Raw genomic sequence first — 24,391 nt, 5'->3', positions numbered from 1 at the left:
TCACAAAGAATACATCCAGGGTTACGACGGGATTCAAACCCGCTACCTTCACGCTTAACAGAGCGTTTGGCGGGAGACTTCTGCTTACTTACTTTATTTACCAAAATTGGGCATCTGTGCCACTTAGCGGCCCATATCCCATACATCTGGAAATTTACAGAAAATTTATAGTAATAACATTTAGAAATTTAGCAGTCGATGTGGTAGCTAGTAGTGTCTTGCTTGAGTAAATATAACATTTGAATATCTGATTCATCGAATCTAAGTTGGCATACATAAATATAAACATAATTTGACATATATATACATAAGTTGACATAAATAAATATTAACATAAATTAATACATATTTCACTAATTAAATTTCGATATTTTAACTAGCACATATTTAATTATGACATACATTGAAGTTCATTCGAATACATTGTGGTAGCCATAAAAAAAAATCAAGCCGTTTGCTTGTGAAATAATAAAACAATGAAAAAATTTAATGTGACAAATTGACGTTTTTACATAACACTAGAAATATTGATTGTAGACTTAAATTAAAAATAAAACATGATTTGATATGTACAGTAATTGATTTTTGAAAAATGAAAGACATAATTGATGAATATAGATAAGTCATACCTTGATACATGATAAAATAACATATTTCGGCGGGAGACTTCTGGAAAAAGTGGCGAATTATATAAGACTATGAATTGTTTAAAAATAGTGGTGGATAAAATCTACTAAATTGAATTTATTAAACCAAGAATTATAATAATAAACTACCACTAGAAAATATTTATTCGCTGTCCGGAGCAATTTTGCATCTCTGTTTTTAAAAATAAAACTCTTTTTGTGTGTTCTATATTGCCTTAATTTCTTCAAACCATTTTAGTAACGATAATATCATACCTGCCAACTTTTAATCCCTTCCATTATGATTTTTCCCAGTGGTATTAAAACTTCAATTTTAAGCAAACAAATACGTCGTATTTGAAAAAAATTAAGTTACCAACCATGATAGTAACGCTTATTAATATATAAGCTTAATTTTTGTAAGAATAGTGGTGATCAAAATAATTTAAAAACTAAATTTTTAAAAGAAAAAATAGTATATATTTACTACCACTTTAAATATAAAAATAAAATTTTACGCCAAATGCGTAAAAGTTGGCAGGTATGTAATATAAAAAAATTTAATCGAATTATGTGTTTCTAATAATCTGGGCTTCGCGGGTCAGCGGTGATCCCCATGGCATTGTTGTTCCTTGTTAAGGAAGTTTGGCAGCCAAAGCATACGTTAGGATCAGTCTTATCAAGGATGGAAGAGAACTTTCTCAGTTTTAAATGATAAGTATGAGAACGAGATCGCAAATTTCGAAAATTATGTTTTCTTGGTTGGTTAAATATTTTAAAAAATTATTATTTGATTAAAACTGATAGATAAAAGTTTTTGATTTTATATTTAAATTTGTATATCAGTTTATATATTTTAGATCACTATAGAATCTAATTTAAACATTTGTGGCAATGGTGACATTAAGTTTTTGATCAGAGATAAGGAAAGTCGTTTATTAATCCAGAAAAAGTGTATATATTTTTCTGAAAAACAGCGTTTTCAAAATTTCATTTCTACGGAAACGACGGGGTAAATTCTTTTTAGAAGTTTTAACAAGAATTTTTCAAACAGTGACTGCATATGTTCAGTTGTTTAGTAGGATCTGATGTTTTTATTTCAATAGCCGTAAAATGAACTTCCCTGAATTATTTTTTAAAAATATTATATTTCGAGTAATAATTAAACAGAAATTTGAGATAGTAACTATGTAAAATAGTACATTCTTGTCATTAGATTTATTAAATTTGTTGGACAATACAAAAAATTTATAATTTCAAGCTGAAGTTTCAATAAATTTTACTATTTTTTAACTAGTCGGAAGCGAAAAACGTCTGCAGTAAATATGATCAAATCAGTGATTATTATAAAATCAAAATGATGTAATCAATATTCGAAAATTATTCTATAAGATTGTTTTTTTATGTAATTTTTATACCGAAAAGACACAGAAATAAAAATCTTGTCTAAAGTTAAAGTGATTAACTTTCTTGTTGTACAATTCTTTTAGAAAAGCACTTAACTTAACACTTTCTTTATAACATTTTACTGATCATTGGTATTGTTTCCATTTTTGCGATAGCACAAAAACATCGTATCACACCACCTAACCACGGCCAAGCACCTAGATCAGTTTTTCAAGGCTCTATAACGGTGCCATGACAGTAATGCCCCATAATTTTGACCCCGGTTAGACGACATGTACCACGCGTGAGCTGGTACCCCTCTCCGCAAACTATACCACACCGCAATTAATAAGAGTACTTTAAGACACGATGGATTTAAAGCACATCTTGCTGCAAACACAAGCTGGTTGGTTAGTCTGCTGCCAGGATCAAACTCACGACCCTCAGTTCTTCACCAGTAAAGTACGCGACGCTTTTACAGATTGCGCCACTGTAGCAGTCTTATTGTGTACATGCAATAGCCCAAATTGCTTTCCTGGATAACTGAATATGTGGCTTATCATTATATTGAATTGCACCCATCAACTACACAAAGTTCAATAAAAAAAACACATAAAAATTAAAAACAAAATCTTTTTTATAAAATAATCTTCTGATGAAACATTTTATTTCAACTAAAAAAAAACTATACATAAAACAAATCATGCATATATTATATACTGATATACAAATCCAATAGGAAATGGTGTCTGATTCAAATTATCCAATCATAAATCATCTCTTCAAATATTCTCAAAGTTTAGCCTACAAGAACAATTTTTTATTACTACGCAATTACTATTAAAGATAATTCGTGTTATCATGGTAATTAGTAACATGCAATAAGAACAAAATTGTCAAGAATTACATCAATTAAACACCCCAATAATTAAGGCTTATAAGCACGATAATGTAGAAAGGGTGAATAACCTTAATTGATTGTTGTCTGATAGCATTAGCAATGCGTAATTAAATAATTACGTGCGTTTTTGTGATGCAAGAAATGATTTGCTCCTTAAACAGCTTTCCTTGTCAATTTTTTGACTGCAAAAAATTAAGATATTTTCTATTCCATTACTTAATGTAAGGATTTGTAACAAAACATTATATTTATGTTTTAACCCTTTCTAAAGCAGCGGTACTAACCACCAATTTTTAAAGTCCATGGTAACTTTTCTACCATTTTTAATTTAGATTTCCATTTGTTAATGACTTCAGCTTTCTTAAAAAGCATTTGAATAAAATTGGCAGCCATTTTTTAGTATAAGAAAACGTATAAAAGTTATAAAATGCATATTTCCTTCTGAAGTTTGAATCATTTATAAAATTTATTTTATAAATAAAGAAAAATAAAAGATAATAAGTTCCTAATAGGTCGTGGTTACCACCAAAAAAATGGTATTAAAATTTAAATTAATTTTTTATAAGCTAAATTAGTTTTTTTTTCTTATATCAATTACTACTTCATATGAATTTCAATTTAAAAAATTCTTTAATTTACCTTTACTAGAAATAAATAGCCCAACTGTTCCATTGCAACGTGCGAATCACTAATTTTTCAAAAAATATTACAAATCACTAGAAATATAGAACTTTTTTCTTCTTAATATTCCATACTTTCCCTGTAGCGATTCTTAAGCACCATGCAGCAAAAATGTATTTTTTTATTTATTTAAAATGTGCTGCTTATGGTCGTAGTTGCTTAACGTCCCATCCTTTTCCAATAATGATTCCTTAAGCATTATGAAGCAGAAACTTATTTTTTTTTATTATTTAAAATGTGCTGTCTATGGTCGTAGTTGTTTAATGTTCCATCCTTTTCCAATAACGATTCTTAAGCACCATGAAGAAAAAATGTATTTTTTTATTTATTTAAAATGTGCTGTCAATAGTCATAGTTAATAAAGTGACGTTTGTCTAAAATCTGAAATTTCTCGAGTGATAAAATATATTACCTTTAAAGTTTTACAGGTGCACGCTAAAAATCTCTAACAAAGGTTCGCAAACTAGCAATTGAAGCAGAATATTTTCTTTTGAGGAGTAAAAACGATATGAAATGAATCTTACTGACGCGTTTGCTAAGCTGGAGTTTACTCGGGAGAATAATTAATTGCATTATGTGCGAACCCGAAAAAACTCGGTATAATCAAACAAATAATTGAGTCTTAATTAAAGCATTTAGTTGCAATTTATGATCAATGCATTAATGTGGTAAATTAGTTTTGAAAACATTTCCTACTCTATTGTTTTCCTTAATTTGTTTTCGAAAATTTGGAACTCTATTTTAAGAATTCTCCTTTGATGTAATATTTCATATTTATTTATAACAAATACACAATGTTATGTTTTATCTCTTTTTGTTGACTGTTGATATCAATGATTGGCAAGTTCAAACAAAGTACGTGGTATACACAAGGCAAGTCATGCATAACATATTTATTTCCCAGTAAGGAAAATCACGTTGGTGATCCAAACATATGGAAAGTTATTCTTATTATAAAATGCTCCAATCACGCTAGCCAATCCATCTGCCTAAATATCCCTATTTTATAACTGTCGGTGTTTTGTGACGTAACGTTACTTACCACCCCAAGCCCTTGAAAATTTTCCATAATAAATAACTGTCGATGCCTTCTAACATCACGTTGGTGTGTTTCCAACATTTAAATATTTACCTTTACTATAAAACTGTGGATGTCTTTTGTTGGCCACATCTGAGAAGTTATCCACATTATATAACTGCCGATGTCCTGAGACGCTGGTAAATTCAACATCTACATTATATATACCACATCTACTTGTATAATCTAACTGTTATGTTCTGTGACTTAACGCTGTCCGCCATTCCATTATCTGGAAAGTTATCCATATTATCTAATCATCATCGACAATGATTTTACGCTGAATCTACGTCGTTTACCACTACGTCATTATAATTTTACTGCGCATATAAATGTAATACGTTTAAAACGGTATGCTCCACATATATCAGTGTATTCTTCCACATGTACACTGATATAAAGAAATGAGTTAAGGAAGGAAGAAAGAAAAAAGGAATACCTCAATGTGAATTGCAATCATGGGATCATCCCAAGTACTATCCACCGCAATCTGTGCACGACCAGATCCATCTACTTGCACCGATCGTCCAGTGCAACGATTTCCGTCCTTGTTACCGGATATTATATCACAATATGTTCCTTGGGGCAATCCAGTCTGGAGAGATTGATTAATAGCATGGCCTTCATTGTTCATTGCAAAAAATCCTTTGTTTCCTCGGCTGAAGGCTATCTGGTGATATCCATTGTCCCACCAGTTCTGAACTGTTTCCATACCAGCCACGTTTCGGAATCGAACCATGTTGAATATTTGACGCCATCTGTAAAAAACATTCGGTAAAAATAATTAAACTTATTGGTATAAAATGTAGGCCAGTAAGAATATTCCTGTCTTATAATATTATAAAGGTAGAATTTTTAGATTCCTTGTCAGAAGTATTTTTACAGTAATTTTAGAATCCTTGTCAGTATCGAAGTTAAAAAAAAGTGTATGTATTAGTAGTTCCAAACTAATATTCTAACGAAGAAACAAAAGGTGTTAATTAGATTCTAAAAAAACTGAACTCAGTGGCGTGACATCCCATAGAGGGCCCAAGCCCTACTGTGCCCATCTCAGTTTTCTTGACCCTGGGCTCTGGGGTGCAGGAGCAGATGTTCCGGTCAGGTAGTCAGCCGAACGCAGAACCCCCAGTGTTTAGTTCCCAAGCATGCTTAGTACTCATTTATCGACCCACTGAAAGGCTGAGTCAACCTTGCCCGGCCCGAGGATCGAAACCAGAATCTGTGGCACGGGAGCCCAAAGCGCTACCACTCAGCCACCGGGCATCGTTAATTAGATTAAGATTATTATTTATTAAGATTATCATGTTTATTATTATAAATTAATAGTAGTTATAGAATCCTTGTCAGAAATGAAAATGAAAAAAAAAAAGAGATGTTAATCGTTTCAAACTAATATTTAAGCGAAGAAGAAACAAAAACTTTTTCAATTTACAGAATCACTAATAAAAAAAACCCAGATCATCAATACCAGTTTATTTTCCTGATGAAACTTTTGGGTGTTTCCAATCATTACCCTCAACGTTTCTCTGCTTCATCTGACAATCAAACATGTTTTAATGTTTTTAGGCTTGCTTTCTACAGTAGAAACTCGCTTGACTATCTCGATGAAATTTTGACATGCTTTTTGGCAAGGATTCTAATAATATGTATTTTAGGTGGTAATTATGGAACACTCTGTATATGCTCATGCTTGTTTACCTGTGCTCGCATACCCAGCCATCTCCACAAGTCAAATCGGGATTCCTCTTTACGTCTTTAATGTTGTAGTTATCATCATGAGGTGGCCCAATCCAGTCATTCTTATCTTTGCCATTCACTATGTTCTCAGTCCAGCTGAAACTGCTCATCACCCTAGGCACTCCATAGGGCCAGGCCAACATGAAGGCCACGGCCATCTTGTACATTCGGGATTGTTTGTGGGTTAGGATACTGCCATAACCTCCGGCACCGTGACCGCGTTGATTATCGTGGTTATCAACAAAGGTGAGGGCGTTTGACCCAGAGACGAAAGACCAGCCTTCCCCAAAATTTTTCAGGAACTTCAGTTGCTGGTTGAAATTCTTCCGAATGACATCACCTGAAATAAATCAGAGTTTAAAGAGGGCATTAAGAAAATATTTACCTCTTATGACATACAGAAAAATACTTATACAACAAATTTGGAAACTAGTTGCAAATATTTTTCTCCAGTAGTTGTTTTGTTTCTTTAAGTTTGAAGAAAAAATATTGAATCTAAAAACTCAAATCATTAATAAAAAAAATATTACAATAGCTGAAAAAATTGAAATGCTTCCTACCTTTGAATTAATTTATTCTCAGATATTTCATAGAATGCCAACAGAAAAAAAATTTCTTTTGAAATTCAAAAAAATTAAGTCGATAAAAAGTTGTTACCGTGATGACATATTTAGCAAAAAGAAATTACGGCAAATTAGAGAAAAATATTTAGGTTTCCGGGAATAGAATTCATTTTTAAAAGAATTAATAAACAAAATTTAATTTTCATGTTCAAAATTAATACTTCGAACTTCAGTGACAGTAAGAAAATTATTATGAAATGAAACACTTAAGAAAATCTACTGGAAAACCTTGATCTTCAATAACAAATATGCATATTTTCAATTTTCAAACCACTCTATAAGTAACGTTATTTTTGAAAATTTTCTATCTCTGTCCCCCTTTTCTTTTAGTAAAGATGTACAGCTTTCTAAAAAAATCTAAGTAACTAAAGCATCAAACAATTATTTAAAAAATTATGAGAAATATAAACTAGTTTAAGTTTTTTTTAAAAAACATTTTATTAAAGTAAGACTTTTAAATTTCATAAAAAGTGTTAAAAAAATAAAATGTTTTTTTTCTCTTCAGAAAACGGTAAAAAGTTGACTTGTAAAGAATTGGAAAATAAATTTCTTGAGAGGCTGCTGGTTTTGAAAGTTAGTGCCTTAATTGTATAAGAAGATAATATGCATTAGCATACTTACCCAAATGTTTTCCAAATCGAAATTCAGTAACTCTACCGAAATTCGTGTATTCATCAGACTTGATAGCCTCGCCTCCTAAGTCTATCACTTCTTGGTAGATGAATGGTCTTGTACCAGGTTGAAAATGAAATTCATTTAAGTTATTCAATCGGCCAAAAATATTTCTCAAATCTTCAGGCCACATGTGCTTTGCGGCGTCAACTCGAAAACCTGCAACACCTATTTCTATCAAATTGTTCAAATACCCAGCGATTTTTCCTCTCACATAATCTTTGCCTAAATCCAAATCATGAAGTCCAGATAGTTTGCAATTACGGACCTGTCAAAAAAAGAAAGTGTTTTTAAGTAATGGGACTGGAAAATTACTTTTTGTTTTCAGGTGGATGGAATTAAAACCCTAACAACAAAAGAATGTGTTTTACTGTAATGGAACAAGTAAATTACTTTTTGTTTTCAGGTGGGTAAAATTAAATACCTAACTACAAAAGAATGTGTTTTTATGTTAATGGAACTACAAAATTACTTTTTGTTTTCAGGTGGGTGAAATTAAAAGCCTAACAACAAAAGAATGCCTTTTTATGTAACGAAACTGGAAAATTACTTTTTGTTTTTAGGTGAATGAAGGAATGTTGCAGAATAGTAATGATTAACATCTACAGTGAGTCACAAAAATAACACCTTTAGAAAATTCTGATCAATCTTGAACCATAATGAATCGTTATAATTGGAATAACACCTTGAATTTTTCTAACGGGACAAATTTGCTGCTACCATAATAATGTGTTGAATTCTACCAAGTTCGCATTCAAGTTGAACCATAATATCGTGCAATCAAGTTTGAGAAGTACGATAATACGGTACAATCAGAGGTCGTAACTAAAGCACTACATGCAAAGAAACTTTTTTTTCATGGCAAAAAAAGAAAGAATTAAAAACAGTAATTTATAACTACTTATACAGTTAGTTAATTGAAAAAAACAAAGTTCAAATTCGAATATGATTGGTGCAAATCTTATGTCAGCTTGATCAGAATGTCCCCGATGTACTTTGCTAATTCTTAAAGGGAATTAAAGAACTTTTAAAGCTTTCTAAAATCACGAATATTTGATAACTTATTAGTATTTATTTACTTAAATTCCCTCTCAAAAACCACAAAAAAAATTGAAAGTTGAAGAAAAAATTCACAAAAATTCTTTATAATAATAAATTTGCTTAGTAAACAACTTGAGTAAAAACTTCAAGACCGGAAAATAAATTTTGAGAAAATGAAAATAAAAAAGGATTTAAATATTAACTCTTAAATTACTTAGTTAAGGAATAACACAACAAGCAGGATTTGCAAATTTATAATTATCAAAAAAAGTTGTACGCTTGAAATTAGTATTTCAGCCTGCATAAAAAATTTAAGGCCAACATAAGAAATAGCAAATAAAAAATAATACAAAAATTTGGAGGCTTGTGTAAGAGCCATTTTTTTCGAATACATACATATTAAAATAAACCATATTCTTTATTCTTTTTTTTAATTTTGAATCTGAATTTCAATTGAATTCTCCAGCAAAATGTGCCCTCTTTAAGTTGTTAGGTACTGACTACGGTTCGAAAAAAATTTTGTAGTTATTATATTTTTTTAAGAAAAATAGTTGCTAACTACATTTGTAGAAAAGCTGCAATTGATTTAAAAAAAATAGTCTCTATAACCACTGGGTTCAGTTTAGCATCGTATTAATATTGCAGTGAATTTGAACACTAATCTGTTTCAATACATTCCACAATTTCTAACTGTGTAGTACGCAAATGCGGTATTCAGTGCAGTATTTACTAACACTTAACATACACTTTCTTTGAAAATAGAATTTTCAATTTGTATATTTTGGAAAATTTTATCCGTCAAATTTAATACTATACTTACTAATTTGTGTGAGATTGTGAGTGTATCTATTTGAGTTGTAGTCTAATTCCCATTCTTACGGCAACCTTGTATTTTTATTGTCACGAAAATGTTTGTTCTAAAAACCTTTTTTCAATAAAGCAAAAATATTGTAGTTTCAAACCTTTCATCCTAAAAGGATTAAAAATTATTTTTGTAAAGCTTTTTTAAAAAGTATTGTCACTATGACGTTTGCCTATGACGTTTTAGCTGACGTCACACTAGCGATAGGATCAAATTGCATTGTCCATTTCATGACAAGGTGGATTTTAGCTGAGCATACAAGACTTTGCGAAAAGAAACCTTATAATTACCTAGATTTAAGATTATTTTCGCCTTTTCACCCTAGAAAACCCTAAGTCAACCTCGATTGAAGGTTTTTTATAGAAGATTGTTTTCCAAGGTTTTGCATTATGGTAATGTTCGTATAATAGAGAAGGTAGTCACAGATCTCGTTTTAAGGTTAGAAGGTTTACACGTAAATCGTATTACAAACCTTTTCAGGTTTACATTAAAAAGTTTTCGTTGACAGAAAATAAACCTTATTTTGCTATCTGGGATTCTATGTTGTTAGTTAAATGTAGTTAAAATAAATCTTTAATACCTGAACTTTGTCATTGTAATTTTCTATATCTCCAGAGCCTGTTGGGCATTTATCTCGACCATTGAAATCTCCAGCACCATAAGGAACTCCATCGTATTGTGGTGCATCTGGGTCAAAGAAACTTCCAGCCGTTCCATGTCCTCTTCCTATATTACCAGTCATGTGATTGATTACAGCGTCTACATAAATTCTGCAAAAAATAACAATAGTAAATAATAATAATGAAAGAACGATAAAACATGCAAATAAATGATGGACTTAAATGTAATTAACCCTAATGGGTTAATTCTCAAAAGGGGTAATAAATCCTAATGGGTAATGTTCATTCACCCACAAATCTTGCAGTAATTCACAAAGCGGCTTTGTAGAAAAAGGTGTAGTATTATTGGTTTAAACTGAGTTAAAGATTTCCTTTTGCTAACTACCACTTTAACTTTGAAAAAAGACAACTTTTACAAAGACGTTAGGCACAAATGAATTCAAGTTAGGGCCGATCTTATATATTCTACACACATATGATTTTCCAGTAAACAGACATGATTACAATAGTATAACTGCTTAACATTTCTTTCAGTAACTTTACTCATTTAGAATTATAGTTGCAAAAACTCAACATTTCGATGAGATGTGAAAGATAACTTCATGAAGAATAGTTATCTTTTACATGCCATGCGCCATTAAAGTTTAGGTATATATTTACTTTCATAAATTTTAAAATTGTACATATTTTTTCCCAATAATTTTACTGAAAGTGTAATTATTTGATAGAAAAGGAATTTTTCCACATTTTTCTCATGTACGAATTGCTTTAACCTTGGTATTGTAACTGAAATTTAAAAACAACCCCAAGGAAACATAATGAAAGTTGAAGTTGTCAGAACCTTCGAATGTGACGTAACTTGTTACAAATTTTGTATTTATTTACTCTTGTGCCTAAACCCTTGGGGTGGGTAAAATTCAAATTTTATTTTTCCTCGCCTACATTTTTTAACGATTGCTTCTCTTTTGCTTCGAATCTTCTCCTGGCTGTTTATTATACTTACAGTTAAATAATTGAAAAAATATCCGAATTCTTTTGAAAGTTACAAAAGAATTGGGTATTTATACCTCAAGAAAAAGTGAAATAATAATGTGATTCAAATCAGATTTGATTGGATACCTTTAAGTGACGTCACGCTTGTGTGTCGAACTTAATTGGCTTCTGAATTGATAAATACCATGATTTACATAGGATGATGTCACTTGCAGGTATCCAATTGCATGAAATGCCCAAACTTTTGTGGCACACTGTTTCTACACTAGTTAATAACTTTTTATCAATATAGATAACCATATTATTAATATATTACAGTGAACACGAATGTCTTATTTGGCGAGATAAATTTCCAGAATGAAATGATTGATTTACCAGTCTTTATCTTTTTGAAGAAGTTTCTGGGAACTATTACCTAAAACAAAACTCACCTGACGCCGACATTATTACATCTTCTGACCATATCTCTGAATTCCTGTTCATTTCCACTCCTGGTAACAAGCTTGTAACTGACAGGCTGGTATCTTTCAAACCAGGGTCTTTTGATCTCCGAATTCCAGAAAGGAGACACAATTATCCCATTTTCATTGGGAGGGGAGACCTACAGTAAAAACCAATTTTAATAAATTACGCTGTTTTGGTGAGGATTTTTCAAGTTTTACGTTTTCAAATTGTTCAGGACAACGTTTTAGGCTAAAAACAGAAAAATTTCCACGTAAATGTTTTTATTTAGTGCGCTGTAATCCAGTGAAAATTAACTTGTTCAGTACTAATCTGGAAACAATACTAAGGAACTGTGGGTGCAAAAAAATATCACATTGGAAATAAGTGTTGCTTACATTATATTACTATAAACTCTTAATTTGATATAAATGATTTTAGCCAAATTAACGCATAATAGTATTGCAACCTCGAGTCTAATAAATTTATGATAGTGATACTAAATCTATGTCAATACCAGTGGTAATTTTCTTTTTAAGATGTTACAGTAACGTTTAGAAATTGGGGATCATAGAATTCTCATTAAATTTTTTTTTTCCTTTTAAAAAAGAATACGTAGCAGTAGTCCCATCAGCAGTTGAACATATCAGTATGAAGATCATTTGTCAAGGGTATAGGAATATAGGGCAATTACGATCGAAACCAGTACAGTTTCAACGCTATAAAAAAAATTAATAATGAAAAATATGCTTATAAATATTTAGAAAAAAGTGAGAGTTAGAAGACATTGCTGAGGTATTGGGGGTGCTGGAAAGTTTACTGAAACAACGGCTTCAAATATCTAGTTGAAGCGTGGCAGCCAATAGACTACTAAAAACACTAAAATTTCAAATCTATTGCTACTTTGATTATATTCAAGCAAAATTATTTACAAAGAAGTAATAATGTTCTCACAATTTAAAAAAAAATATCATTAAAATTTCCAAGTTTAAAAATAAAATTTTATATAATTAAAATTTAGATAATTATATTTTTTTTACAATAGAATAATTTACACTTTCAAAGCATGAACAAGGAATTTAAAGTATGAATTTAGGTTTTCTTTCCAATGTTTTCTTTTTTTTTAATTAAATTATTTTATTTCATTTTATATCTGGTATTGAACTGCTGACTTACTTTTGGCTTTACTGCCATCAATGTAGAACTTCGTAGCCTTGTAATTTTGAGCCCAGATTAGAAGACAACGGAACTCCTAGGTCAAGCAATGCGACGATCTAGTCTTCGTGGAGGACTTTATTATGGAACTAACCCACATTTACATTACATGCAGAGGGAAGTAATTTTTTAGTAAGTGTTTTATTTTTTTTAAGCGAACTTTTTCTTACTTATTTTTCCTTTACATTAAATTTTGCTTTTCTGTACAAAGTGTATAACACTTAGGAATTTTAAATTATGAAGTTATGTAGAAAAGATACAGGGAGTAACGAAGAAATTAAAAAAAATTTAAATTCAACAACTAGTTCAAGAATTATCAACTGTTAAAATTGTAGGGAAAAAATACAATGTTTGGTCAATCTGTAGCCCGCTGAAATGCAACCACAGATTTAAAATTTGTTGTGCTAAAAGAGTCGTTTTTTTGCGGACTTAATTTAAATTTTGTGTTTGGAATTCCAATTTGTTCAAAAGTTATTGCAAATTTAAGTGCTTTTTCGTGAATTTTTCTTTCAGTATTTTTTCCCTTTAAATATTCAATATTTAGCCATTGATGAGAGAAAACTTGTTTTTCCTTCATGAGAATTTATTTCTTTTGGCTCACGCTCGAGTAGATGTCAATCAACAGTAGCAGAAGAAGAAAAAAAAAAGATGGAGAGAAATTGCATGTTGCCAAATATAAATCTTGACGTTTATATTGAAATTTTGAAAAATAAAAAACTTAATAGAGAACGGTAGATACCGTTCCCTAATTGAATTGTTATAAGTCTCGTCAATGAGTAAAATTATTTCTCATTTATTTATTTTTTTTACATATTTTTTTTCAAGTACAGATGATTATTTTTTATATTTAGGTAATCGTCTATTTCGTTACGATAAACAAAATATTCTTAAATAAAAGTACAATAATTGTATATTTTGAAAAAAAAAAAATGTTCTGTGTTATTGGCATTTAAGGAAGAAAAAATGATGAAGAATAAGCAGTTACTCAGAGATGCCAAAACTTGCTCCGGACAGCAAATAAATATTTTCGAGTGGTAGTTCATTAATGTGTGATTCTTGGTTTAATAAATTCAATTTATTAGGTTTTTATCCACCACTATTTCTAAATAATTCGAAGGGTTACATAATTCGCCACTTACTTATAGTTATGCCATGCTACACCGTTTAAAAAGTAAACAAAATTAGTCAAATATATTTTTTTAATAACTGTTGTTGAACAGCCGACCCAATTTTATGGGTTTACGACTACTAATGTTCAACTCCGTAGCCTTCTAATTTTGAACCTAATCCAGAAGACAAGAGAACTCCTGGATCGAGTATTGGGAGAAATTTGCCTTCGTGGAGGACTTTTTGATGGAGCTAACCCGCATTCGCGTTACATGGAGAGGAAGATCACGAGAATCTCCCGCGGTTAGACTTACGGCAATGGGACTCTAACCCATGATCCGTCTACCACTGAGGATATTTCACGTCACCACTCTGGTCGGTGCAAGCCGGATGCGGAACTCGTATCGACTGGGATTCGAACCNTCTAATGAAATTAGATATAGGAAAAAATACAATGTTTGGTCAATCTGTAGCCCGCTGAAATACAACCACAGATTTAAAATTTGTTGTGCTGAAAGAGTCATTTTTATTTGCGGTCTTAATTTAAATTTTGTGTTTGAAATTCAAATTTGTTCGAAAGTTAATGCAAATTTAAGTGCTTTTTCGTGAATTTTTCCTTAGTTTTTTTTCTTTAAATATTTATCCAATATTTCTTCAATTATTTATCCATTGATGAGAGAAAACTTAATTTTTTCTCTCATGAGAATTTATTTCTTTATATTATTAGCTCACGCTCGAGCAGATGTCAATCAACAGTAGCAAAAGAAGAAGAAAAAATGATTGCGAGAAATTACATGTTGCCTTAACGTTGTTATTAAAATTTTTAAAAATAAAAAACTTAATATGGAACGGTAGAAACCGTTCCCTAATTGAATTGTTATGAATCTCGTCAATAAGTAAAATTACCTCTTATTTATTTCTTCTTATCGAATCACATAACCTGCATTCTTTAAGGGTTTTTTTTTCAAGTACAGATGATTATTTTTAAAATTTAGATAATCGTCTGTTTCGTTACGATAAAGAAAACGTTCTTAAATATAGGTACAATAATTGTATATTTTGGAAACATTTTGTTCCGTGTTTTTTTCTGGAAAATATTGGCATTTAACCCCTTGGGGACGGGTGATTCAGAAAAGCATTCGTACAAAATCAGAATCAAGTTGTAATTAAATAAAAAACGGTAACTTAAATAAAGTCGTTGCTAATTTGACAGACTTACTTCTTTACTTTAATTATTGTTAGTTTAATCATATATGTAATCAATGCTAATTCAAAGTATAACTAAATAGTTTTATTTTGAACAAAGTAATGGTGAATTAAATAAATCAAACAATTATAACTCCGCCCACAAATAAACTGCTAAAGAATTACTTTGATTACCAGTTTTATATTTTTACCCTGATTGATACGGTTTTATGCTGGCACGTATTTATGATAGTAGGCGCGAAAGGGTTAAGGAAGAAAAAAATGATGAAGAATAAGCAGTTACTCAGAGAAGCTAACTTGCTCCGGACAGCAAATAAATATTTTCGAGTGGTAGTTTATTTTTAATAAATTCAATTTATTAGGTTTTCATCCACCACTATTTCTAAATAATTCGAAAGTTTACGTAATTCGCCACTTTCATAAAGTTACAGAGATGCCAACAGCTCCGGACATGTCAAAGTAACTAAAGAAAACGGTAAGTAACTGCAAAGTAAATTTTGCATATATTTGACTATTTTTGCTTGCTTTTTAAAAGGTATAGCATGACTTAAGTACTATAAAGTGGTGAATTATATAAGCCTACGAATTATTTAGAAATAGTGGTGGATAAAAATCTACTAAATTGAATTTATTAAACCAAGAATCACAATCGATAAGCTGCCACTTCAAAATATATATTTGCTGTCCGGAGCAAGTTGGCATCTCTGTAGTTATGTCAAGCTATACCGTTTAAAAAGTAAGCCAAATAGTTTTTGACTACTAATGCTCTACTCCGTAGCCTTGTAATTTTGAACCCAATCCATAAGACAAGGGAACTCCTGGATCGAGTATTGGGAGAAATTTGTCTTCGTGGAAGACTTTTTGATGGAGCTGCCCCGCATTTGCGTTACATGGAGAGGAAGATCACGAGAACCTCCCGCTGTTAGCCTGACGGCAAGGGGACTCTAGCCCATGATCCGTCTACCACTGAGGATATTTCACGTCAGCACTGTGGTCGGTGCAAGCCGGTTGCGGAATTCGTATCGACTGGGATTCGAACCAGATTCGCCTCATTAGACGGCGAACGCTCTATCCCCTGAGCCATCGCGGCTCTAGTCAAATATTTGCAAATTTTAGTTTCTAGTTGTTTACCGTTTTTAAATTATTATGGCGTTTCCGGAGCAGTTGGCATCTCTGAGTTACTGTGTTGGCTAACGGAGCGAGCAAGAGGTGGAACTTCTTAGTTAAATTTAAAAAGGATAATTTTCTTTACGGAATTTTATAAAAGCAAAATGCTGTTGAGCTGATTTTAAATACATAACAACCGGCTGCAAAAAATTGGCCCTAACGCCTAGAAATTTGAATTTTTTCAGAAACCCTCTCAACTCAACGTATAAGCATAAAACATTTATATTATGATTTTATTTATAACAAGGACTAATTCTAAATCAATGAGGGAAAAAAAATTTTTAAATATTTTTCTCTAACAATTTAATTAAAATTTTTGAGCAACTTTGTAACCGGGGGCCAACGTTCCCTTTTCCACCTGATGTCCAAACTTCAGGACCCTATCCGAAACAATTCAGGAGTTATAAGAAGGACACGAGCGCAAACCATTCCATTTAATAATATAAATATAATTTCCAGTATTGTTTTTTCTCTCCAAAAATATGATTGAATGAATAATTAAAATACGTCAGATACTTTTTTGAAATATGCATAAATGTAAATCATCTTTCAGATAATTGTAGTCCATGATAGAATATATGATATGATCGAATAATCCATAATCTTCATCTTCATTGTGGCTTCGTTATATTTTACATTTATGAATACTGCATTTGACATTGTTATTAGCCGTAAACTGGATTATTATATAATAAATCCGGTGAAAAAATATAACAAGCATTCAAATAAAAACAATATAAAATGGAAGATACTTGGATAAAAACTTTTTAACTGATCTGTCTACAGAACAAAAAAAATAACAATCTATGAATATAGGAATTAAAAACTTGAATTACAATACTAATAATCAAAACTATGTACCTGAACACCACCGTATCCATAAGGGCCTAAAAACTGTTCGCATTCTATAGCTATATCGTTCCATTTCCACTCAAAAAGATGGACTATGGTGGTACGACCAGGTGCCATATTTGGTTCATGGTTGGAACAATCAATCCAATTCCAAGTAAAGAAAATTGTTAAAGTCAAAAGAGTGATTCGTAAATTACCGCCCGCCATGTTACCCAACCTTATAATAGCGTAACTGGTTTTGAGCTTTTTATTACAAATAATAGGAGAGACAGAATGTGACGTCACAAGAAATCTTTTAAATGAGCAAACGATTGAAAGAAGTTATCTATCTCAGAAATATTATGAAATTGATGACAGAATCTATCATAACTCTTAAAACAATCAACATTTTTTTCTTACTCTTATTTATTTATTTGTAAGATAAGAAAATTAAAAATTTTAATTATTAATTATTGCTTAGATTGTTTTTCAAACTTTTTCTTCCGTTTTCAAGGTTATTTGAGTCATTATTTTGTAAGGATTGAAATGGATATCGATTGATTTCGGACATGTGTTCGTTTTCACGAACTGTCACCTGCTGTTAAAAGTGTTTGTGTGACAAGATTTTGATAAAAGAATAACATTTGTATCAAGACAGATTTTAATGCTTCTTTGTCACGTACTAAAGTTTAATGCCACAATTGATAACAGTCTACAGAAAATAATACTAAAAGAAAGAACATATCGACAGATGACACTGATAAACAAATTTTAAAAAGTTGCGTATATCTTAGTATCTAATACATTTTCTAAGACAAATAAAGTTTGCTGATTCATAATATGCAAACCATTTATCTCTATCACTCACAGTCTTTAGGTATCACTCACAGTTTTTTTTTCTTCAAACAATTTATGTTTCATTAGAGCCATTTACTGTTACATTGAGCATTCATCTCATCTTAACCATCATCTCATATCTTAATTACAATTTATGTTTCACTAGAGCCATTTCACTGTTACATTGAGCATTCATCTCATCTTAACCATCATCTCATATCTTAAGCTAATAACACAGTCAGATTAAGTCACGTCATTTATATACTGTATAGAAATATCAAGTTCAAAATACAGCACATATAAAATCCATCCACACTGAAAATACATCTTTAATTTAAGTTATATCTTCAATGTTGTACACATCTTCAATTTTCACACAATAATGAAAGATAAACAGGAAAAAAGCATTGGAATAAACCCCGGAAAGAACTTAAAAAAAAAAAGCACCAAGAAAAAAAGTTTTAAGAAAACGCACCAAAAAAAAAATCACTTTAACAATTATTTAAATTTACGTCCGATTGTATTCTAATGAAATTAGATATATAGAAAAATCTCATATACAAGGATTAATTTGAAGCTCACATAGACGGAACTTCATACACTATGAGTATTAACATTCATATTATTTAACAAAATTTTTAGGACCCTAAGACAGTTCCATAATTTTTCTGAATTCCAATAATTACACTTATTGTATTGTGATAATGCTTTCTCAATATTTTTTTTAAAAAAATGCTCTTTTTTTAAAAAAATTGTATTAAAATGAAACATTACATTGAAGAAGTACTTTTTTCCGATGCTTTTCTCTCATTGCTTCTTCTCCTTGATTTTTCTTCTTAAGCTTTTTTCTGAGGTTCTAGTATTTAGTGTCACTCGTTGCAACGAAATTCTTACTAGTTTTTAGTAAACTCATAAGTGTCTGAGGATGAAAATATTCTTTGGTTGCACCCGATGCAAGTAAGTTCCATTAAAATGAATAAAATTTAAACAATATTTCATTAATATTACTAAAATTTAAATAGTGCTTTTTTTAAAATTAATTAACTTTAAAGAGTATTCCATAAGAACTAATAAAATTTAAACAATATTCCATTAAAATTACTAAAATTGAATCAGTTATGAAAACTCAACAGTGTTCCAATAAAATAAATTTTTTTCAATATTATTAAAACCTGACGTGATAGAGCAAAACATTTTGCATTTTGAAATCAGCATAACCAACTACATTAGAAAAGGTAAACATCATGCTAAATATCTATAGATTGTTTACCAATGTCACAATTTTAATAATTTTTTTTTTTACCCTTTTAATGGAAAAGCATCAATTTCAATTCAAATTTCCTATAACAATTAGAGCCTGATTTCTCACAGCATGATTGTTAACTTTTCTCATTTTAACCGGAAAGTTTGTGTGAGTGTTTAATTCCAAAGTAAATCGTATACATTATAATTTTATTTTTGATTTAACAAATTTAATTTATTTTGATTTTACAGCAGTAATATACAAACGAATAAAATAAATATCTGCAATTAATATTAAGTTTATAAGTGCTAGCGAAGTAAAATCCAAAATGCTACATATCTTAACTGTTTTTTTTCACTAGTACTTTAAATATTGTAGAATGTAGAGAGATAGAATTTCCGAGTTGTTATCTAGGGCATTGATATACATATTACTGCAGAATTCCCACGAGTATTAGAAATATATAATAGTAGTTGTGAATTCACGTTATTATGGAAATTTCCTTTTTCAAATGTCGCAATTAAAGGTTTAGAGACTTGACGGTGAATTCTGATACAGATATATTTCCCCTGAGAACTAATATTTAGTGAAAGTTACGAATTTCCGATGTTTGTTTGATTTAAAGAACAACGTTTTAAAATCTTTAAGACTCGTGGAAGCCTTGTGTATAAAAGACAACTGAAAAGATGTAGATATTAAGGAGATTTCGCACTTTTACGTTACACTCTGTACAATTATGTCATAAGATTTGTGCATACGTCCATTTTGGTGAAATACGCTGCACCTGGAAGAAAAATATCAAACTTACGTGAAAACAAATTAAATTAAATTTTGTAAGAATCCGTAAATAAAAAATGCTAATATAACCGTGCCGATAAAACGTATTGATCTAAAAAAGAAAAAAAAAATGCCAGCACATACGCAGTTGCTTCGAATTTTACGTGCTGGGACAGTAAGCAATCTCACGTAAATTTGCGAAATCCCCTTATTTTTGTTTTGGTAGCAATCATTTTAGTTTTTTAAAAAAATCCAATGCTTAGATCTAAGCCTTTTTTTTTAAAAAAAAAATAATAAAAAACAATGGCTATTTCATTACCATTAGAAAGCAGTTTTTGAATTAGAGATAACTTTAGTTTTATAAAGAAACAATACACCCTGTAAATCTAAGCGCATAAATTTTTATAAACTAGAAAATGAATAAGTATTTTCTTCTGTTAGTGAATAGTTGCTTCTTTCTCGAACATTATTCAAAATATTTAATAACCAAACGATGAATCCAAAAGCGTAGCCAATATTCCATTAGAGTAGCTTAAGTGTGATCTTAAGAACCCGAAATTATTTCTGGTTGAAGTAGACGAACAATTAAGGTAAACAGAAGGCTCATTAAAAGCATTTTGAAAAACCATTAAAACAACATAATTTTTTCATAAATTCGAGTGAAAAGTAAAAAATTTTCACTACTGCCCGTTGTGAGCCAGGAGGTCACTGAGCAAGGGTTGAAGATCTGGATAAAAGCTGCAAAAAGTTTGCTCTTCAAAACATTACAATCTTGCTCTATCTGAATTATTACAGTTAAAATATACCGTGACGGCTCATGAGATAGAGCGTTCGCCTTCCAATGAGGTGAACCGGGTTCGAATCATTAGCGATGGCAGGTCGATTCGAATTCCGCACACGACTTGCACTGACCATAGGACTGACGTAAAATATCCTCAATAGTAAACGCATCATGGGTTAAAGTTCCCTTGATGTCAGGTTAACTGCGGGAGGTTTTCCTCTCTATGTATCGCAGATGTGGGTTAGTTCCATCAAAAAGTCTCCCACGAAAGCAAATTTCTTTCAACACTTGATCCCGAAGTTCCCTTATCTTCTGGACTGGGTTCAAAATTACAAGGCTACGAAGTTGAACATTAGTAGTCGTAAACCCAAAAATTGGATCGGCTGTTCAACGGCGGTTATAAAATTCAAAAAAAATTTTTTTTTAAATATGTTTAATAATAATGACATATAGCACTCAACATGGTGATGAACTAAGTGCAGGTTCGGCTTCAAGTAAATAAATACATTTGAGTAAATGAACCGCCGAGAAGCATGTCTATTGATTATAACATGGATTTTGCGTTCAACGAATATTTGCGTTACAGTTGTCAAGATTTGGAGATATTTCATTATTAATCCAAGCCTATTGTACTGAAGATATACATATTCGTATTAATCCAGTACTGTTATGAAATTATACTTTGCTTGCATTTTGAGCCGTTCCGTTTTAGTTGAATTATGAGCACGATCATTTCCGCTTATGCCACAAAATTTTATTTCATTTTATAACCAGGCTATCCAATTCTGAGTTTATGAATATCAATGTTCAACTCTGCAGCCTCGTGACTTTTGAGCCCAATCCAGAAGACAAAATATTTTCTGAATCAAGCATTGGGATAAACTAGCCTTCATGGAGGACTTTTTGATGTAATTAACCCGCATATGCGTTACATGGAGTGGCTAACCTGATGGCCAGGAAATTCTAACCCATGATCTGTCTACCACTGAAGATACTTAATATCAGCCCTGTGGTCAGTGCGAACCGGGAGCAGAATTTGTATCGACAAGACAACATTGGGATTCGAACCCAGTCACCGTATTGGTAGGAGAGTTTTTTAATTCCCTGAGCCACCCCAGCTCTGTATGCCAACATGTGAAAGTATCAAGCTGATCTAGATGCTGATACTGATATATGCAATATAATTGTTTAAATTTTACACATCACGGGGTTTCGTTTGATGTGAGTAACACTTGAAGTAAAATTTTGAGCGTTAGTATAAATTATTCAATAATTTTAATTGCAAATAAATTTAAGAGATAGCAAAATTGCAAAGCATTCTGCGATAAAAACTGATGGATCCTGATGCAATTGTTCTGATATAGTAAAATTTTGAACCATCGGTAAAAATGGTATTAAATCAATATGTTTCGATGATCATAATATAAAATACTAGAGTTAATATCAGATAACGTTAAACTTATTAAAAACATCTAACACACTCATTAAAATATCAACCCAAGGTGAGATAGTCTCTGTATTAGTAAAAGCTGCAAAATTCAAAATAATTTAGAATGAACGAAGAGATGTAAAGTGGGGGCGAAGAGAAATGTGTGATTAATTGTGGGTTGATTACACATTGAGGATTTGATTTACTTTTTAAAGTAATAATCCAAAGAAAATTTAGAGGGACGAAAAATAAGAGATGGTTCGGAACATACATACAGACAGACACTCAAATGGTGAAGTTTTAAGTGCTTCCTTGATGATAGATTGTGACGAGCAGCTGCATATAATACAGGAACGTCACAGTTGAGTACGGAGTGTATAAAGGTATCATTTTAATCATTGGGTAAAAACCACCTCTTTTAGAACAGTTGGTGAGAACTTATAAAAATGTTTAATGAATGAGAAATTATTTTTTCTGGTGTAATTTATATGCGGTTCATGAATGAGTTTTGAATCAAATATCATTGATACCATATTGTGTTATACGAATAATTGAAAGATATATACTGGGAGACAAAATTAAGATAACATCAAAACTGGACACAGCTTCAATGGGTTAATGTTCTCTTCACCGATGAGTCCAGATTCAGTCTACAACCTGATTCTGGACAGTTATTGATATGGAGGGAAACTGGAACACGATACCATCACAGCAACATTATCGAAAGGGACCATTATGCTGGTGGAGAACTCATGGTTTGGGCAGGGATCATGCAAGATACCCGCACACCGCTCCATGTGTTTGACAATGGTTCCGTGAATGCCCAGAGGTACAGGCAGGAGGTCCTAGAGCCCTATGTGCGTCTTTTCAGGGGCGCTGTTGGCCCAGAGTTCATTTTTATGGACGACAATGCGCGACCACATAGGGCTCTCGTGGTTGATGAGTATCTGGGAAGCGAGGATATTCAACGAATGGATTGGCTAGCCAAATCCTCTGACCTGAATCATATTGAACATGCTTAGGATGCTCTTGGGAGAGCTATTGCGATGCACCAACCTCCCCCCCAGAACCATTCTGGAGTTAAAAATTGTTCTGGTGGAAGAATGGGAGGGTCTTCCACAAGACCTCCTTAACTCCCTTATTAACAGCATGCATACTCGTTGTGCAAGCTGTCTGTCTGTCAGGGGTGACCATACACCATACTAGAGGCAACACATACTAGAGGTACAAGACTCACTTTTATTGTCATCTTTTATCCTAAGTTCAGACTACATTGGATTTATTGGCAATAGGTCTTTCCAATGAAGGACACTTTCATTTTTGTTTTGCATACTTTATTATCATGGAATAAGCTATATCCAAACCAAATTTCATTTATTTATATTCAGTATTTTTTGAGATATTTGGGAAAATGTCTTTCATCTCTTAATTTTGTCCACCAGTGTATATAAGGAATCAGATAATTATGCTGTCTTTTAAGTATGCAGGTGTAATTTAAACATCTTGTTTCCTTGTTTATAACTTCTGCTTTATATCCCGACTACTGGAAAGTATGTTCTACACAAAACGTACTAGTTAGCTGCTAAGTGCTAGTTCAAAATATTATTTGAAGCCATTTTAAGCGTGTCTCATTGAAGTTGAAAGACAGGATTTCTAAGATAGTGGGGACCAATTCATTTTGACTATCGAACCCTATATGATCAAACTTCCTTTTGGTGGAACCCCCCGACTTGATTTAATAAAATATATTGAACAAAAGTGCCAATATCACAAGCTATCGTCATGCAATGTATTTCAGCATGATTCACGAATTCTAAAAATTAGTTCTTTAACAATACAGAAACAACTTTCCCACACACACATCCAATTATTTCTGTGATGTTCAATTAGATTTTCTACAATGGTGTGTGATTTTTCAGCTCAACCAGTCCTGCAGCTAAACAAGAATGATGTTCCTGCTGTGTTTATATACATATATATTATTTATTTTTGGCAAATCACAATAAACTCCTAACTCATAGAATTTCTGTGTCCCTTACACGGAACCCTTCAGCAGAATATCTTTTGAACATTGCTGTTCTAAGGTCATTCCTTCACTGTTTAAAGCAAATACATTCAAAACTTTCTTCCACATTCA

The 24,391-nt window shown here is 31.4% G+C and overlaps 1 protein-coding gene across 1 annotated transcript; it reads right to left on the bottom strand.

The window, feature by feature from the left end:
• Positions 1–2,631: 2,631 nt before the first annotated feature.
• On the bottom strand, positions 2,632–17,803 carry LOC107450168 (pancreatic alpha-amylase). Its single transcript, XM_021146921.3, has 7 exons — positions 17,218–17,803; positions 11,652–11,821; positions 10,188–10,377; positions 7,654–7,972; positions 6,371–6,749; positions 5,112–5,430; positions 2,632–2,816 (listed from the first exon to the last, which is right to left on the bottom strand). Exons 1-7 carry the CDS (start codon positions 17,413–17,415, stop codon positions 2,805–2,807), a joined length of 1,587 nt encoding a protein of 528 aa, XP_021002580.1. The 5' UTR covers positions 17,416–17,803; the 3' UTR covers positions 2,632–2,804.
• Between the last annotated feature and the right edge of the window lie 6,588 nt (positions 17,804–24,391).

The sequence above is a fragment of the Parasteatoda tepidariorum genome, chromosome 10, assembly GCF_043381705.1.
Source record: "Parasteatoda tepidariorum isolate YZ-2023 chromosome 10, CAS_Ptep_4.0, whole genome shotgun sequence".
NCBI classification, from domain to species: Eukaryota; Metazoa; Arthropoda; class Arachnida; order Araneae; family Theridiidae; genus Parasteatoda; species Parasteatoda tepidariorum.
Note: the sequence above shows the minus strand (reverse complement) of the source record. Positions and strands in the feature narration are given on the sequence as shown.